Source organism: Balaenoptera physalus (genome assembly GCF_965194825.1).
Source record: "Balaenoptera physalus genome assembly, chromosome: 9".
Lineage (NCBI taxonomy): Eukaryota > Metazoa > Chordata > Mammalia > Artiodactyla > Balaenopteridae > Balaenoptera > Balaenoptera physalus.
The window spans coordinates 28,196,869-28,217,140 of NC_138888.1; the positions used below are offsets into that span (position 1 = coordinate 28,196,869).

Genomic DNA, 20,272 nt, shown 5'->3' on the forward strand with positions numbered 1-20,272 from the left:
CAAGGGAAGAAGCTGTTTATCATTTTCTATTCTTTCCTATCACTCATTCCTCCATCCAATCACCAAGTCCTAACATTTTCTACCTCCCCAAATCTCTTGAACTGATACACTTCCGTCCGTTCTGATCACTCCTAGCCTTGCCCATACCACCATCATCTCTTACATGGTCTGGTCTAAAACAACAGCATCCTAACTGATATTCCTGGATCTATATTTGCTTTCTTCCCATCCATGTTTCTACACTACAGTCAGAGTTATCTTTCTGAAATGAAAAGTTGACCATTTACTCCATGGTTAAAACCCTTCAATGGTACCCATTGACCTCACAATATATTGTCTGGGTCTCTTCATAACTTGCTTATCTCTCTTGTCTTACTTCCTCCAAAAGCCCCCAGTCTCATTCTCAACATTTCAGTAAGCCATGCTGGTTCTTGGATTATGCCAAGCTTACTTTTAGTGAGGATTATACTCCATTTTTTTCTACCCAGAAACCCTTCCCAGCCTGGACAACTCTACACATTGTTTAGGTCTTTACTTAAATGTCACTTCTGCTATGAAACATTCCCTGACCACACACCTCCCCCACACACATATACACGCATACCTCTGTAAGCTATTGTAAGGTCCAGGCAAGAGATGATAGCAGGTGTACATCTCAGCCAGTCTGATAGACTGGGGAATGTGTTATTAAAATGCCTAATAACGAGCAGCTAGAGTTATAACCTCTCTTTGTAAAGTGGGTCCTTACGTCACAGTTGTGAGGACAGATGAAAAGTACATAAAACACCTACAATGCAAAGCCAATATATGTCATCTATTATCCATTCAACAAATGTTTATGAAGTACCAACTACTTGATATGTACTGTGGTAGATACTGGGGCTTGGAAAGTTAAGGTATAATGCGAACAATTAAAATATAACTTACAGAATCAGTATCCAAAGTATAACAAGATATATAGCAGGAATGTCTGGTGAAATCAGTCAACCTGGTTAAGATTCAAAGGATGGACAACATTTGGGCTGAGACATGGAGAAGTAGGAGTTTACAAGGAAGGATTCTTCAGGGAGAGGGGACAATATGCAAGAACTGGGGCATGAAAGGGTATGGATTGTTTTGCATGGTAAACATAATTCAATATTGCTAAAGCATAAAATTGAAACAATGCAATGAGAGATGAAACTAGCCAGGGAGATGGAGTGTCTTGTATCCTAGGCAAAGTAACTCGACTTTCTCCTACAGATCATCTTTGAATAATTTTCAGGAGAGTGGTATTATCAGATTTACATTTTTAGTGAGGTCATTCTGGTAGCAGTGTGCAGAATGGAATTCAGTGATCAAAACTGGAGTCAAGAGACTGGTAAAGAGGCCATCTCACAATAATCCCTGTGAGAAGTGATGAAACTTGGCAGGAGGCAGTAGAGTTAAGATGGACAGACTATACCCTGGGGGGTGTTAAAAAGGTAGAATGGACCTAATTTGATGTTAAGAGGCATTTAGGTTGGTCTACAGGCATTTAACTAGAACACTGGGAGGATAAAACCAAGACAGAGATCCAGAAAGAGAATTAGATTTTAAGTGGAAAGATGAACATCCATTGGATTGGTAGTATTTCTCACTGACTTGAGAAATTTCTCACAGGATTTGGAGAAACAAATGAGATATGCTTTGTAGGGTGTGGTGATGCTAATAGGAATGGAAAAGCAGGCCTCCAAAGAAATATGCATAATGCTCTTACCGTACAAACGAAGCAACAGGTTTTAGTGTGTGACTACAACTGCAGAAAATTCAAGAGTCCAGGAGTGACTTGACTAGTATTTTTCCATCCCTGGTGACTCAAAGCTAAAGATGGCGCTGTGGCAAAAATCAGAACGTGGGAGAGGGCACTGGGTGTAGCAAAAGATGACTTTTGGGGGGTTGCTGTTCTGCTTTAAACACATAGTTAGATAACTCAGCACCACATGAATCGTGGATAATTTTTTCCTTAAGATTTGGTCTGTAGTACAACTCTGCATTCTCCACGCTTAAAAGGAGGTTTCACTTCGTGGGCGCGATCGCCTGGGGTGTGACGAGAGTGTTTCTTTGCCTCATTCATAGTTCCTAGCCTTGGCGGGTTCCATCACAGCCTCCATCTCGCTTTGCCACCTCCCGTTTTTCCCAGCGCTGGCTATAGTTCTGAGGAGCAGAGCGCTTCTTCGGGGCGACAGTGGGGACATGAGCAGGCTCCGAGAAGCACCTGAGCATTTCCATGGTCCCTTCCCGCTCAAGAGGGAGCGTATTCTTTCTCCTTGGAGGGCGGCGGCCTGGAGCTTCCCGCGCGAGCGCGAGGAGTCCGGCGCTCGGCCCCTGAGCGCGTGCCCGGCCGCAGCCTGAGGGCCCGCGGGCGTGCGTGCGCGCGCCAGCGCGCGCGCCCTCCGCTCCGCAGACGCCGCACTGCAGCGCCTCGGGGCCCAGGCTTAGGTGGCGCGGGGGCGGGGCCGTGGGAGGGGGCGGGGCCGCGGAGGGGCGCCGAGGCCCGGCCTAGGTCCAGGCGGTGAGTCGGCGCCGCATCGGTTGTCATGGGGACGGCGGCGTAGGCAGGCGCTGACGTCAGCTGGCGGCGCACTGCCCGCACTGCGGCACCCAGAGGGTGCTCAGAGCCCGGGTGGCCGGCGGCAGGGGTGGTAGCGCGGCCGCCTAGCTCTCAGCCCCACCCCGCACGGTCCCGGCGTCAGTTCCGGCGGGACCCTCTGTGGGCAGGTCTGCGCCCTCTCCTCCGTGAGTACCCTGCAGGCCTGCTGGTGGCGGGAGCCCGGGCTCGGGCGCTCGGCCTGCCCTGGCCCTCTCCGGGGACAGTGGCGTGGAGGGCTGGTCGGGTCCTAAGGCGCGGGGGCGGCGGGCCGGGGAGGCCAGGCGGGGGCTGCCCTGCACCACTGCAGTCTGACCCGCCCAGCGCGGCAGAGTGGAGGGATGGGGTTTCTGAGAGTTACCTCTTCGTACTTAACTTTTCATCTCCCTTTCCTGGGCTCCTTTTTTCCGGAACTCTGAGCGTGGTGTCGTGAAAGAGTGAATGCAATCTTTGCCTTTCCTATTCCCGATTCTGGTTTAACAGCGTTTAAATCAGATGCGCACTAAGTACATACGTTTATTTCCTTTTAGGGTGTCAACCTGGTGCTGAATCTTGAACCCGTGAAATACCTTCTTAATTACATCTGAGAAAAGGTGATCGATGTGTTACGTTTCTAAGAGTATAGTTACATTAACAGGGTCGTTTCGATATGTATACAACAAATAGAAGAAAGCGTTTACTATTTAGGTATCCCTGCCAAATGGCTGTGCTACATTTTCGCATTACTGTGAAAACATCTACTGACTGAACATATGGCTTCTCCTTCTTTTGAGAAAAGGATGCTAACAGTTTTTCCACCTGTTGCGTTTACGATTGCTGTTACTTCTTGGGCGTTCCGGAAGAAGATTGCTTATTATGAGCACTCTGAGAAATTAAAAATATATATATTTGAAAGAAGTTCAAATACCAGAAGTTTTTTAAATCGTATTTAGAATCTTATATATTTATGGAGACTATTCTGATTTATTAGTTGAATTATATATACGGGTTTTGTTTCCTTTTATCCCGTGCTGTAAAATTCGGTTAAGGAGCGAATCATCCAAGTCTCTGCTTTTTCCTCCCTTGATCTTTAGTCATTTATTGGCTGATAATCAGGCGTTTAGAGAAAACAAAATGAGATGAAATGTAATGCAGTTAATTTCCCTATTTTGTATCTCTTAGCAGGTCCTGTAAAAGGGTTTGTGAGGGAGAAGCTTTTAAATGTAATGACATATATGAGATTCACAGATGTCATTTTAAGTTTGACCTTAATTTTTGCTGATGATCTTACTTACCAAATATTAGTCATTCTATAATGTATTTGCTATAGTACACATTACCATTTAGAGATGATTATTCCTGTAATGTATTTGCTATGTTTATCATTAAATTAATATTATTGTTTACTAATTGGATTGTACATTAGACTACTAAATAGTAGTAAATAATGTAAATACATAATTTAATATGTTTTGTCTATCGCATAATTGTTTATTTTTAATACTATAATAATGGACATAAAGTAATGGGCCAGCCACTGTGCTGATAACTTTGCTTTTCAGTATTTCCTTTTCTCCTTACAATAAAGTAGGTGCCATTTTAATTTCCCAGGCCAAAAAAAAAAAAAAGAAAGCTTAAGCCTGACTCATTTTGACCCTAGAACCATTATTACTGCCCCCCCCTTTTAAAATGGGATACATAGATGAAGAGAGCACAGGCCTAGCCCTCCACAAGCTAGCAGTTTGGTGGGGGGCGGTCACAGAAGATTTTACCAGAGTGAAAATTCAGGGCCTAGGTAGGAGGTATGAAGATCAAGGCACTGTGGGAGCACAGAGGAGACATATTTAATGATTGCTGTTACTACTTGGGCTTTCAGGAAGAAGATTGCTTGTTATGAGGACTCTGGGAAATTTTAAAAATATACATTAGAAAGAAATTCAAATCCCAAAAGTTTTTAAAACCATCTTCAGAATCTTGTTTATTTATGGAGACTGTCTCTAACCCCTCAAAGTTAGCGAGCTCCCTAGAGAAGATACTGATACTGACCTGGGTCCTTGGACTCTTTAATCAATAGAAATTGATACGAGGCCAGACAAGAAGTTTAGGCGAGGCTTTATTGGGACTTCCGTTGTTTCGTGAGGGAGTGAGAACGGGAAACGGGGTGGTGGGTCGGGGTGTGGGGCAGAGCTGGTTCCTTAAATGGGGAGAGGTTGGGGCCAGATTTGTGGGCTGGGCCGAGGGGTGGCTTAGGTGTTCTGCCCACCCCCTTGGTGGTGCTGTGTGCAGGGATCCTGCACAGGATGCTGCTGCTTTTGTTCCCAGCGCCTCAGAAGTTGGGTTTTGGCCCTTTTGTATCTTACTGTTCATGATTTTGCCCCAACTGTGCATGCATGCAGTTGTTTTTAGTCCCTTATAGTTTGTCCAGGTGCAGACACTCCAGTAAAGGGACCCAGGTCCCAGGTCTTAGCCTGTCTCAATACTATTTGCATTTAGTGTCAAAGGATAGTTAGGAGTTAGAGAGACCAGAGAGGAAGGGCATTTTTCAGGAGAGAAGGGCGTATGTGTAATGGTACAAAGGCAAGAAAGAGTTTGGCACATTTGAGGGCCTGCAAGTGGTTTCACAGGGCTGGAGCCCACAGTGTGGAAGTGTGGCTAGAGAAGGGGAGGTGGAGAAAGGCAAGGGATCATTTCACTAGTAGCTTTGGACCCCAATGGGACCTCATGTTTTCCAGTATTGGGAGCTACTGAAGAGTTCTAAACAAAGAAATGATTCCATCACATTTGTATTTTAGAAAATTCCTCTGGTGGTTTATTTTTTAAGGGTAGTGTGATGGGGACATGGAAACAGTCTTAAAACAAATAGCAAAATCCTTCCATAGTCTTTCTGTACCTCAAAGCTACTGCCTCATGTCACTGCCTGTGCAGGGTGGAGGGAGACAGTTGGAAGCAGGATTGTAGAAAGAATTATCTACATGTTTCTTCTACAGGTCTTACCTTCCATTCATTCCTCCACCTGTGGCTGCCAGGTTTCTGTCCCTCCACAAAAAGCTTTGCACACATGACTTCCTGACTGCAGATCCAGTGGACACTCTTCAAATCTTGCAAGAACTCTTGGTACCACACAGTGTAGACCACTTCTTTCTAGAAACTCTTTTTCCTTTGGTTACTTCTCCCAGTTTTTCATTTATCTCCCTGATGTCTTTTTCGTTCATTTTGTGGGCTCCCAGAATTCTGTGTTTGGCCCTTTTTTTTCTTGCAACCGTCACAAATATAAATAAGTGATGCCCAAATCTTTAGACTCTTATCTCCTTGCTGGATTACTATATTCTATAACCTACCAAACATAAACTGATTTTTTATATATATATATATATATATATATATATATATATATATATTTATATGAATCTCCATACACAGACACACAAACACACACACTGTATATGTGTATACAATAATAATAGCTATCATTTTTGAAGAGCTTACCATGCTCTAGGCATTGTGCCTAGTGTTTTACCTGCATATTCTTATTTCATCTTTACAAAAACCCTGTAAGTGATTTACTATTATCATTCTCTTTTGAAAGAGTAGGAAATTGAGATTGATCTATTGACAGGTAGAACTGAGATTTGAATCCAGGAATCTGACAATAGAGCCAATGCTTATAGCTGCTTAATACCCGTCCGATATCATGCCCCGCTAAAGCTCACTGAGCATCCCCATAAGAAGTATCTATTATAATTGTAGCTAATGTTATTGATGCTTGTTCTAAGGCACTGTTTTAACCTTTTAATCATTTAATTCTTACAACAGCCCTTTGAATAGTCACTATTAGACTGATTTTACGGATGAGGAAACATTGCCCAGCCCATACGAGTAACCGTGGGAGATTACAGTAATTCCAGGACTTGTGTTTTAAACTACTTCACTACACTTGTGCTATACTGTACTATATTCCAATTAATGATACTACTGGTCTAATTATTTCCTTTTGAAAAACATGAGAATCATCCTTGACTCTTTGTTCTATCTCTTCAGTAGTTTTTATTTAATCTGTCTAAAATGTCATACATTTTCTGCTCAAGATAAAACAAAAGAATAAAAGTAAACCTTTTCTTGATGACTCAGTCATAATATAGTTCAGCTATTTTCCTATATATTGAATCACCATGGAATACTATAAATATTAAATTCTTATTTGCTTTATTTTTTTTTTCTACTTATGTGCTGTCAGGTTTCAATTACCGATGCAGTTGGCTTTGCAGCCTCTCTTTTCTAATTTGGGGTAGATTGGAAAGATGATCAGGCTTATTAGATCTTTTATCTTCTAGAAAGAGTTAATGCTGTTTCCTATCAATAAAGAATAGGAGGTTTTACTCTGTGTATTTAATGATGTCTGTTTTGTCTGTATACCGGATAGTTGTTACAGAAGTTAACTCACATAATTAGTGTATTTGTATAATTATTTTCTTTTTAGCAGTTCTTATCAGACTTTTCTGTCCAAAGTACCCCTAATACTAAAGGAACACGAATGTGGATCCCTAGGGATCTGGAACCTTAACTGATAATTGTTGAGTCAAATCAATTTTTTTTTTTTAACAGTCTTCATTTTTATTCTTAAAAATGTATGCATATTGTGTTCTAATGTGAGAATTAATGTCTGTTTTGGACACACACCCTCATCTTTTACAAAAACTGGAAATTTAGGAATACATATACTGAGTTTATCCATGGTTTTGATATGCAATGATACACACCCAGGTATTTATTTGAGAAGATGGAATGAATGCTTGTGCTTAACCTTCTCTGTTGTAGCATTTTCAGTGGCAGGTACAGAAATATTTAAATTCATTATCTGTGAATGTGCTACCCAGAAGCATACTTTACTAGTGGAATAGTGTATGTGCTTGGGAAAGTCAATCCTGATAGGGAGTTTGGTTTCTCAAAAGTACATAGAAGTGTTCATTTTTTTTACTTAAAATACTTTAAAAGGTGTGTTAATATACAGTTAGATGTTTATTGCCTTTCAAACATTTTTTGTTTCAAATATATAAATATTTTACTCAATTATGATCCAGTTTGCTTTACTTTAAGAATCTAAACTGATTCAGATGTATTTAAGTCATTTACATAAGGTTGGAATAAGAGAACTTAGTTTTATTGGTATAAACCTGATGAGGTAGTAGACAATCACATAATCTTGCGTGAAGAGTATTTTATAATTTTTATTTGGAAATTCCATATTACAAATAAATCCTCTTTGTTTTAATAGGATCCTGATTGAATCAGTGCTTTACGCTATAACTCAATGCTCTCCATGAAGCTGAGATATGCCCACTGGTAAGATTTCTATGAAATTTATATATGCAGTACAGATTATTTATTTTAAAGTTCGGATTATTTTAAGGGATTCTTCAATTAAGGAATGAAGTAGGTGTCATCAACCAAAAATTACATTTAGAGATATTTCATAGTTTGATATTTAGCTATCTATGTAATGTTGGTGATTAAGGTTAATATGTATTCATTGGCTGGCAATTTGGGACTCAGCTGGGCAAGGTAAATGATAACATATGGTTAGTTTTTATTTTTTATTGTCAAAATGGGTTTTTCACTTTAGAGTAGACTTTGGCAGACTTTTTCCTAAAAGGCAAGCTAGTAAATATTTTAGGTTTGGTCTCTGCTACAACTTCTCAGCTTTTCCATTGAGGCACAAAAGCAGCCATAAGAGTTCTTAACAGAATGGGCATGGCTGTGTTTCAATAAAACTTTATTTATTAAAACAGGTGACTGGCCTGCAGGTAGTAGTTTGCCAATACCTGCTCTTGGGCATTCATTCATTCAGCATTTATTTATTTGAAACATGTTTATTGAGTACTTACTCTGTGCTAGACCCCATGATAGTAGCTAGGGATGTAGTTATGAACTACCTCATATAGTGGGAGAGACACAGTATATTTATGTATATAGATATACAAATAATTACACAAATTCAAGTTGGGTTAAGTGCTGTGAAGGAAAAGAACAGTCTGTCTTGTGAGAAACAGAAATTTAGATGAGGTTGTCAGGAGATGTTCCGCTTTAGAGGCAACATTTAAACAGATATCTTAACACCAGCCAGCTGTGAGGAGTTAGAGGCAGTTTGCACCAGGTGGAAGCAGCTTCACATGGGAAATTGCTTGTTCTGGCAGAAGAGCGAAAAACAAGGATGTCTGGCTAGAATGTAGGGATCTAAGGGGATATTTGTTTTTTGGGTTTTTTAAAATAGATCTTTATTGGAGTATAATTGCTTCATAATACTGTGTTAGTTCCGGTTGTACACCAAAGTGAATCAGCCATATGCATACATATGTCCCCATATCCCCTCCCTCTTGAGCCTCCCTCCCATCCTCCCTATAGGGATATTTGTTTTAATTGAAGCTGTAGCTGTAGACAGACCAGGAAGTAAGAACCATGTAGGGCATGTGAAGGACTTGCTTTATTTTGTCCTAAGTGAACTGGGAAACTTACAGGGTTTTAAGCAAGGTACTAGCGTGACCTGATTTATGTTTTAAAGGGGAAAACAACTTTCAGCTTTTAATATTTGTTGAAGGCTGATTGTTGGCCAGGCAAGCGTTAGTCATTTTTCATGAAAAAATGATCTTTGACATAGGATTATTCTGATTTTACACATAAGGAAAATGAAGTTTAGAGATGTCAAGTGACTTGTTTAAGGCCACGTAATAGTCGTAGGTGCTACTGTGCATCATAAGTAAAGAGTTAACTTAGCAAAGGAAACTTTTAGAGGGAGTAGCCCAAAAGGTAAGATGGATATAGGTGAGTGTGTTATCACCAAAGCCAAAAGAAAAGTTTTTAGGAAAGAAGGACTAATCCTTTTAACTCATGCAGGTATTTACAAGGCTGTGGGTTTTTTATTTTTTAACATGATACATATGATAATAGAATTGCATAGAAAATGACATGAATCATTATCATTTGTAGTTGAGAGTGAAGCAAAGGTGAAGACCAAAGTTCGCTTTGAGGAATTGCTTAAGGCCCACAATGATCTAATATGTGAAAGAAAAAAACTGAAGAAAAAAATTGGCAAATCTGGAGAAAAAATCTCAGTGAGTAACTGATCGTTTGGTAATGGTGACTTGTATATCTGCATAAAATTATGACTTTCATATGAAAAGTCCAAGAAACTTTGGAAATTAAAAACAGTAAATCTGTGTTGTGGTCAATAACGTGGTAAAATAAAGCTTGCATTAGAATCAGCCTCACTCTTCACTCTTTGAGTATCGAGTTCTTGAGTGCTGTCCTACAAGAACAACAGACCAACTGGTTAAAGTGATTAGGGATAACAGGGAAATGCAAAACTAGCCATATTACACGTTCTTGAAGAAAACCAAGATTTTTAACCCAGAATTGTGAAGAACTTAGGAAATAATATTTTACTTTGGATATTTAATGGCTTATCTTTATTTAGACTTCTTCATCTGATTCTACCCAGCAGAGCCAGGAGAAATCAGTGGAACCTTAAAGAAATAATTATCCTTTTGTACTTGAGGTATACTTTCAAATGATAGAATTTTTGGTAGCACCCTTGAAGGGATTGAAAATACAGAACTCAAAGCAATACTAAACAAATCAGCAATTAACTACAACCTGATTCCCAAGGTATTATAGAGTCTGTAATGGTATCCCAGTTAATGCACTATTCACTCTTCAAACCTATCTCGCTATTTCCATTGCACCTTTTACCTCTTTGACCATAATCTCCACACAAATAAATAACTTCATGCACGTTCTCGTAATTGGTACATGCATGTCCTGGTAATTGATACAAAGAATACATACATTTCTTTGGCAGGAGTTTTATGAGTTATATGCATCCTTCATTTTACTTGTAGCATATTTTACCTTAGTCTGTATTTTGTCATGAGACCTGTTCATTTTAATATTGTCTGGCAGCCATCAGTGTAATAGTTATATTCTCAAGTGAGGCAAAAAAAAAAAAAAGTTATAGCATTGGCTAGAATGCAGCTGCACACATGTGAGGGGTTCATAGTATACCAGTGTACTACTGCATACTAATTAAGAACTGCTGACAGAATGGATCAGATTAGGTCTCCCATAGTGGATGCTGCTCTAATATAGAATATGCCACTTCTGGTGTACCAGTGTGCAGCATGGTAGGGAAGAGTGGCATATGGACGATGGAGCATTGCTTACTGGGATATGCCCTCTCCTTGAGTAAGGTGGTGTACATTTGGCAAAAGCAGAAAGAACCCTGCACACAACTGTCTGCAGAATATTTTTATAGACTCAGTCAAAGTAGAAGCTCATACATTCTCTCACTGTCAGAACTGGGCTTTGTGTGCATGAACAAGGTGCAGTTTAGGCCAGGAATGCTAAATTAAATGGATAACTAGAAAATGGGCAGAAGATATGTCCATTTATCCAAGGTCCAGTTTAGATGTTGGGGACACACAAGTGGGAGGTGATTAAATGTAATCTACTCAGCCTCTTTTGGCACACACCAGGCCATTCAAGGTCTTTCTTAATTCAGAGATAAGTATTCTTGAAAAAAATATTTAGGAAGAGATTTTTCAGCTCAATGGAAGAGGATTATTCCTGGAAAACAAACTATTTTTGAAATGATTTACTTTAGCAAACAGAGGAGGAATACCTGCTTTTATTTACTAGATAACGGTGCTCTCTATCTTTCAAGCACTCTTCTAAACATTTTATGTATATTCACTCATTTTTAATACAAACAATAAAATTATGAAGTTTTATTTCCATTTATAGATGGGGAAACTAGATCACAGAGAGGTTGAATAACTTACCCAAAGTTAGTGGCATAGTTAGTGGTAGAAGCAGGATTCAAACTCTGACAGTCTAACTGCAGAATCTACTGTCTTAACCACAACCCAATAGGACCCCTTTTAATAAGGCATGAAGTGATGGGATCTCTTCAGAACAAGAACAAGGACTCCCATGTGCAGAACAGGCTGACACTGAAAAGGAAGCAGGCTGAAATAAGAAAATTAGGCAAAGAGAAAGCCATAATAAAATTTGTAATAATGGCAGGTTCATGTTACTGTTTTTCAACTATCAGGCACTCTGATAAGAGCTTTACAAATATTATTTCTGATTTTTATGTTAATCATGAAAATAGATATTGGAGCTCTTATTTTGCATATGAGAAATTCTATGAACATCTGAACAGAAAATGACTTACCATCTTTGCCAGGGCTGTATAGCCAGAAATAGAATAAGTAGGAGTTATTTTATATATATATATATATATTTTTTTTTTTTTTTAAACACATAACAAAGATTTTATTTAAATCATTAATTAATAAGGGAATCAGTAAGATGTTATAACCAGTTCAGGTGGATTTAATTTACAGAGATTTATCTACCAGACAAAATTCAGTTGCATTGTATTAATAGAAATCATTTACATAGCTATGGACAGGAAACATTTGTATTACTATCAGTTTTCTACATGTTAACCCTTTTTCTCTACTGAGTTGTAAAATAGTCAAAGACAGTGAAGCAGCAATAACCAGAATGGATGAGCTAATTTTCACCCATTAGATTTCAAAGACTTTCTCACACTGGAGTAAAATCAAAACAACCTGCAGTCCTTCTGTTCAGGGATAACCTACATATACGAATTTTGTGCCATATTTTTTAATATCATGTAAGAATTGTAGAATAAGGATTTAAAACCACAGTCTCCACGTTCTCTCTTCATTGCTTCCTTAAAACTATATCTCAGGCCTAAGTAATGGAATTGACACCATGGAAAAATTTAATTAGTAATGTGGCAGACAAATATGAAGCATTGTTCATGAGAAGAAATGGCTGAAACTAAAATGAAAGCTATAAGAAATAACAAGGACATATAGAAATACGTGACCTACAAGTAAGTGCTCCCAGACAGCACTAGTGGAGCAGAAACAGTAAAAAGAGCATGAGGAGGAAGCCTTCCTGAGGTTAAAAAAACATCTAGGAAGAGATGAATCCATCTTGCATTTCAGGTAAATTTTATGAGATGAGAACTATATCTGAAAACTTTAATCAAGAAAAAGATAAATTTTGCGAACATCTAAACAGAAGAAGAAACATCTAGTGCATTTCAGGCTTCTCTCAAAAAACACTAAGGCCAAAGACAATGGAGCAATATCTCTACAATATTTAGGGGAAAATTGTGTTCCAGGGAATCTACTTGCCTAAATTGTCAGTCATTTGTGAGGGCAACAGTGAGCGTGTGAATTAGCAAAGAATTGCTGCTAGTGTTCCCTCCCTGAAAAACACAAGAAAACTATTGAAGATGGATTAGTTGAATGTGTAGTACCATTTCCAGAGACATGAATCAAAATGAAGGATTTAAGAATAGAGAATTTATGATCTGAAAATATATATATCTGGTTGAGCCTTGAAACCAGTTAAATATGTAGAAGTTTCTTATGCCAGGTGTTTCAAGAAGCTATGACACAAGAACTAGTATTGATAGAGTCGCTTTAGCTTCTGGGGGAAAAGGTCAATTACAGTCTCATTTTATCTCACATTAAACTACACTTCAGACATCTTAAAAAGGTAAATGTAAAAAGCTAAATTAGTAGACAAATACTTAAATAAGAAAATAGAAATGAGCTGGTTCAGTTTTCCACTGTAGAAAGATACTCTGATCTTAAAAGGAATGAGAGACATCCCAAATAATGAGAATATTCTCTGTCTGCACACAGAAGACTCACTAAATATTTGTTGAATGAATAAATCTGATGTAGAAGATACTTTTTTGAGTCAGAAACAAATGCACCTAAAAGCCAATTCGCTGAGGAAAATACGTGATTTTTTTTAATTGCCACAGATCTAATACTCTTTTATATAGCCAATAATATATAATAATTGTTAACATTTATTGAACACCTATATTCTGGTATTAGAAGAACCTTTTCAGTGTTTTATAGTTATTACCCTATCAATCTTGAGAGCAACCTTATGAGTAAGTTCCATTCCTATTGTTAACATGTAAAGAAATGCCACAAATAAATGCCATAAATAGTAAGATACTAAATCTCTAAGTGAGCAAAAGGCATGAAAAATAAAACTAATTACAAGAGAAAATAACATTGACTAATAAAATATAGAAACATTTTAAAAGCTATTCAGATTGGAAACCAGAGATGGTATTTTTGCTTACCAAATAAGTATTCGAAAGTTTATTAGCAGGGTAGAGAGCAAAGCTTTTTAATATAAGGTTCATAGAAAGGTGAAGCAGTACAACAAGTATAGACAACCTTTTCAGGAAGTTTGACTGTAAAAAGGGATATTGTGAAGATGATATTGATTGCATTCAGGTATTTAAATGCTGATAGCGGGAAGATAATGGAGAAATTGATGATACGGGAGAGGAAAGTTTTCTAGAACACAAGAAGAAGACCCACCTCTTTATTTTTTATTTTTTATTTTTATTAGGGTATAGTTGATTTACAATGTTGTGTTAGTTTCAGGTGTACAGCAAAGTGAATCTGTTATACATATACATATATCCACTCGTTTTTAGATTCTTTTCCCATATAGGCCATTACTATAGGCCATTATAGTTCCCTGTGCTATACAGTTGGTCCTTATTAGTTATCTGTTTTATATATAGTAGTGTGTATATGTCAGTCCCAATCTTCCAATTTATCCTTCCCCCTTCCCCTTACCCTCTGGTAACCATAAGTTTATTTTCTACATCTGTAATTCTATTTCTGTTTTGTAGATACGTTCATTTGTAGCCTTTTTTTACATTCCACATATAAGCAATATCATGATATTTGTCTTTCTCTGTCTGACTTACTTCACTCACTGTGACAATCTCTAGGTCTATCCACGTTGCTGCAAATGGCATTATTTCATTCGTTTTTATGGCTGAGTAATATTCCATTGTATATATGTATCACATCTTTATCCATTCCTCTGTTGATGGACATTTAGGTTGCTTCCATGTCCTGGCTATTGTAAATAGTGCTGCAATGTACATTGGGGTGCATTTATCTTTTCAAATTATGGTTTATATATCTGGAGAAAACCATAATTCAACCCACCTCTTTATAATGAGAAGGAAAAGAAAAAGGTCATTTGGGGTGCATGAAAATTTGTAGACTTGGTAGCAGAAAGTTGCTACCAAGCAGCTTCCCTTTTAATAGCTTTTATCTGTGAAAGTGAGTCAAGAAGTGACAGCACTGGACATCAGAGATGAGTGAAGGAAGTTTGAAATAGCGACAGAAGAGTGCATATGAACAGATTATGCAGCATAGAAGAATTATCCATAGCTTTGAGGTCTCAGTTGAATTTGTACACTAAATGTTTATAATAGTGCGAAGTTTTGAAGTGGTTCTTCCAGCAGTATTCACCAGCCTGGTTATAGTTATAGAGATGAAAGTCACTTAATTTGAACAGTACCTGGAGTTTTTCCAGACAGGTGTGATGGTGATAATGGTGAGTGATGAATGAAGTGATGGATTATGGAATCAAAGCATCAGGAACTAAAGATGAGAGGCATGATGAATAAGGAGAATATATTGGGTTCAGAGCATAATGAATGATTTATTATTTTATACCACTAAGTCTGGAGTGGTTTGATACTCAGCAGTAATAGGTAGAACAAATACAGTAAGTCCCCGACATACGAACCTTCAAGTTGCAAACTTTGAAAGATGCGAACGTGCGTTCATGTCCAGTCACGTTAGTTAATTCACGTGTCTGGCATTCATTGTCACGTGTATGCATCCTCTACAAGTGGTTGTGCTTTTGTGTACTTTACAGTACTGTATAGGGTACAGTAGTATAGTATCTTTATTTCAAGCCCAGGATGTCTGGAAGTAAGCGTAAAAGCAGCGGTATATAGCCGATTGTGTTAGTTGGGTACCTAGGCTAACTTTGTTGGACTTACAGACAAATTGGACTTATGAACGTGCTCTCAGAATGGAACTCGTTCTTATGTAGGGGACTTAGTGTAAATATAAATTGCTAAGTAGAGAATAAACACTCAAACTGTAGCTATTATTAATTTTGAAGATGCATCTGAATTTTTGCCTTTTAAAGGGGGAAATTTAAATCATGTTCTGTTCATTATCATTGTCAGTTTTATATCACCTTGATTTCATTCCTTTATTTTCTCCTATCTCATTTTATCCTAATAACTGGTATTTCATAGAGGCGATAACTTCTTTTATGAATGACAGCTTGTGAAAATGTTTGTGTTAAATTAATTTTAAAGGGTGGAAGATATTCTAGATTCTCTAGCTATTAATAATATCCTTTAGATGATTTATGTTTTCATTCACGTTTATTAAGCACAACATTCCAAGGGCTCAGAGCTCAGTTCCCAGGAGCCGGCCACGGGCTGGTCCTGAAAACAGGCCTGTTTTGGGATCTGAATGATTTGAGCAACCAGGGCTGTTGAGTTAACCCTTTTCTGCACAACCTTTAACCAGACTGATTAGAACAAAAAGGAAATGAGCACAAATTACCAATATTAGGAATATAAGAGGGGTTCACTGCAGATGTGTTAAAGAACTTAAAAGGATAATAAGGGAGCAGTATGAAATAACTTCATGGCAATAAATTTAGCAGCTTAGATGAAATGCATAAATTACTTGAAGGACACAAACTACCAAAGCTCACTCAAAAAGAGACAGATAACTTGAATATTGTATATCTTTTAAAAAAATGTGTCTGTGGTTTAAAACCTGCCCACAAAGAAAACCAGGTGGCTAGTTTTCTCAGCTGGCTTCACTGATAAATTTTACCAAATTATTTAAGAAATTATATTAATTCTATATAAGCTCTTTCAGACTATGCAAAAAGAGTGACTACTTCTCCACTCTTTTTGGGGACAATTATTAAGTACCCTAAAACAAAAACCAGATGAAGACATTACAGGAAACCTACACCAGTATCCCTTTTGAATCTAGAACAGATACCTACCACAAAATGTTAGGAAATCAGTCTTACATTATATAAAAAGGATAATACGCTGTGACCAGTGGGGTTTATCTCAGGAATATATCACAACATTTGAAAAAAGTAGTCAGTGTAATTTGCCATATCATAAGATTAAGTAAAACCATATGATCATCTCAACAAATGCAATAGAAAAATGACAAAATTTGTCACCCATTCTGATAACTCTTAAACAAAAAGAATAGAAGGAAACTTCCTCAACTTGATAAAGGGCATCTACAAAAACCTACAGGTAAGATTGTACTTAAAAGTAAAAAACTGAAAGCTTTTACCTTAAGCTTGAGCACATCACCATGCATATTCATAATTGTGCAGGTGACCCCGACTAATGCAATAATGCAATTTTTTAAAAAAGAGCATAAAGATCATAAGTGAAGAAGTAAAAGAATCTCATTTGCAGTTGACAAACTCTCTAAAAAGTGCTGTTAGAACTATTAAATGAGTTTAGCAGAATATAAGGTCCAAGTATAAACCAATTGTATTTCTATACCAGTAATGAATAACTTAATTAAAATTTAAAATATCATTTATAGTAGTAACAAAAATATGTAGCAATCAAGGAAGAATTTATCAGAAAATATGTGAGACCTGTATACTGAAAATCCCCAAACTGCTGAAAGTAAAAACCAAATAAATAAAGAGATATCCATATTCATGGATTGGAAGAATCATTATTGTCAAATAATTATTGACAGATTATTATTATCCATTCTCTGAAAGTTGATCTATTGATTCAATTCAAAATGCCAGCAGACTTTTAAGAATTGAAAATATAATTATAAAATTTATTTGAAAATTTAAACAACAGACCTAGAATAGCCAAAACAATTTTGCAAAGGAAGAACAAAGTCAAAGGAATTTTGTCATCTGATTCAAAACTCATTGTAAAGCTTTAGTAACCAAGACAACCTGGTATTGTCATAAAGGTGGATATGTAAGTCATAGATCAGAAGAGACTCTAGAAATCGATCCAAATGTGTATGGTCAATTGATTGTTGACAGAATTGCCAAGGTACCTCAATGAGGAAGAGGACAATCTTTTCAACAAATGGTGCTGGGACAGTCAGATATACATATACAGTATTACAAACTGACCATATCATGTTCAGAAATTAAATAGAAATGGATCAACGACCTAGAAAACATAAGAGCTAAAACTATATAACTTATAGAAGAAACAGGATAAAACCTTGGTAACCTTGAGTTATAAATAGATTTCTCAGGATACAAAAGCATGAACCATAAAAGAAAAAAGGGATAAACTGGGCTTTGTGAAAATTCAAAACATTGCCAAGAAAATGAAAAGGTAAATTATAAATTGAGAGAAAATATTTGCAACACACTGTCTGATAAAGTGTATTTAGGACATTTTAAGAACTGTCAGAGCTCAGTGATGTGAAACAACCTTACAAAAATGGGCAAAAGATTTGAACATTTAACCAAAGAAGAGATACAGATAGCAAATAAGCACATGTAAAGATTCTCAGTGTCATTAGTATTTAGGAAAATGCAATTTAAAAAAATAATGAGATACCATTATACACCTGTTACAACACAAAAAGATGAAAATTAACAATGTGGAGTGCTGACAAGGGTGTTAAGTAACTAGAACTCATACATTTGGGAGTGTGAACTGGTACAGCCACTTCAGGAAACAGTTTGGCAGTTGTTTAAGAACTTAAATGTGTACTGACCATATAGTATATCAGTTCCACTAGTGGGTATTCACTCAAGAGAAAGGAAGACATATGATATGCAAAACTGGAAATAACTCAAATGTCCATTAATTGGCATATGGAGAAATAAAATGTAGTATCTCTCCACACAATGGAATACCGCTCAGCAATGAAAGGGAACAAATTACTGTAATCGCAACAACATGTATAAATCCCAAAGCTTTAGGCTGAGTGAAGGAAACCAGGCACAAAAAGCTATATACTATATGATTCCATTTATATGAAATTCCAGGCAAGACAAAATTACAGTGATAGAAAACAGATCAATGGTTGAGCGGGGCCAGGACATGGAGGGATAGGAGTTGACTTTGTAAAAGAACATGTGGGGTGATGAATGTTTAACATCATGATTGTGGTGGTGTCACAGCTGTATACATTACCAAAATTCATTTAAGTATACACATAAAACTGGTGAATATTACTGTACTTCACATAATTTATTGTTATGTCTCAATAAAGCTGATTTAAAAAACAAACTAAAGCAAAAAACCTAAATGAGGCACGGACGGTAAAGATAAAAGGATGGGCAAAGATATAATAGAACATGAACAAACGTATTTCAGACACTTCAGAATTCAGTGATAATCCATGAACTATGAAATACCATGAAGTAGACCTTTTTAAATTATAGTATGACAAAACTAGAAATCAGTAACAAAAGTTTAAAATTTATAAACTACTCGAAAATGTAAACACTATCTCATGAAGTTGTTAGCAAGACAAAGGAAATCCAAACCACAAAAACAGGAATTTAAAAAGTAATGAAACTATCAATTCAGTGCAATGGAATTATGGGATGCTACCACAGATGCTCTGGGAACTGTATTTAAAATGATGTTATTAGTACAAAGGTTGACAGATCAGTGGAAGAGAGTAAATAAATAAACAGAAACTCATCTGATTATCTTCCCCAGGGTTTTGTTTTCAAAATCCTTTCTTCTAGACCATAATTCTTTTTTCTATTTCTAATTCTTGGTTATCTTTTTCCAGTTATTGGAGTGTCCTCACAATTTGTATCGATTGCCACTACGTTTCTGGTACCGAGAAAATAGAAAAATTTGCATTTGCCCCATTTTGACATAATGGAAATTCAAGGTTATTAAGTATGACTGTGTTCATAGAAAAACAACAAAAATAAGTTTCTGAAGAGATTAGTAATGACTTTCCTTGTGTGAGACAACCCAGGACTGAATTTTGGGTCTTCTTTTTCTAAGTAATTTCTGAATTTTTTTTACTATTTTTAATTTTTTGTTTTCTTACTGTTTTAAGTTAAGCATATATTGCTTCTAGAAACAGAACATGTGAAAATAAACTATTTTTAAGAGAGAAAATATTTTTATTAGATTTGATTAGGAAAGATTTTTTTGAGGCTATGGATTCAGAATTTATCCTTGAAGAATAGATAGAATTTGGAAATATCTTTTAGGTAAGCAGAAGAGTCTTGGAGATGGTAAAATATTGGATATATAATGGGTTACTAGTTCTTCTAGCATTTTCCCATCTTTTCACATATATTAGATATTTTCTAATCACTTTTAAACATGAGGATTTTCGAAAATTGAACTTCAGTCTTCACTGGTAAGCTCATCCATGCCTGGGAGAATTCTTCATTTTGGTATTGGCTTCCATCTTCCAACCCAAGGGCACTTGGGTTTTGCCCTTTCTGTTTTTGAACACATCTCTTAAGATTTTATTTCTGTCGTTCAAAATTTTAATTCTAACATCTATGGTTTTTTTTTTATCTCATGCTTTTGAATTTCTTCATTATATTAATTCCACTTCTTTTAAATTATTTTATTTATGCTATTTATTTTTCTTCCTTGTTAATTTTTCTGTTTTATTGGATTTGGTGGCTTTTCCTTCATTGTGCTGCTTTCCTTCAGTGTTTGTTAGTTTTTGGTTGTTAGTCATCTTTGTATTTGAGAATTTTTCTCCTGCC

The 20,272-nt window shown here is 36.8% G+C and overlaps 2 protein-coding genes across 26 annotated transcripts in view; one reads left to right on the plus strand and one right to left on the minus strand.

Annotated features, from left to right (window-relative positions):
* PDE7B (phosphodiesterase 7B) overlaps positions 1-3,123 on the minus strand; it is a gene marked incomplete at its 3' end in the record, with an annotated part of 632,720 nt that extends 629,597 nt beyond the window's left edge. The window contains exon 1 of the mRNA XM_082474733.1: positions 2,985-3,123. Coding sequence (XP_082330859.1) covers positions 2,985-2,991 — 7 coding nt within the window. The 5' untranslated portion in view covers positions 2,992-3,123. The remainder of the gene's footprint in view (positions 1-2,984) is intronic.
* AHI1 (Abelson helper integration site 1) overlaps positions 2,530-20,272 on the plus strand; it is a 224,297-nt gene continuing 206,554 nt past the window's right edge. For 10 of the 25 annotated variants that reach the window (XR_014267260.1, XR_014267261.1, XR_014267262.1 and 7 more), the window contains exons 1-4: positions 2,532-2,757; positions 3,139-3,201; positions 7,860-7,927; positions 9,569-9,693. Coding sequence is in view for 16 of the 25 variants with exons in the window: in XM_082474461.1 (XP_082330587.1) it covers positions 7,918-7,927; positions 9,569-9,693 (135 nt within the window). In the remaining 9 variants the exon portion in view is untranslated. Of the gene's footprint in view, positions 2,758-3,138; positions 3,202-7,859; positions 7,928-9,568; positions 9,694-20,272 lie in introns of all 25 variants that reach the window. The other 15 variants (XM_082474464.1, XM_082474474.1, XM_082474469.1 and 12 more) reach the window with 7 other exon arrangements.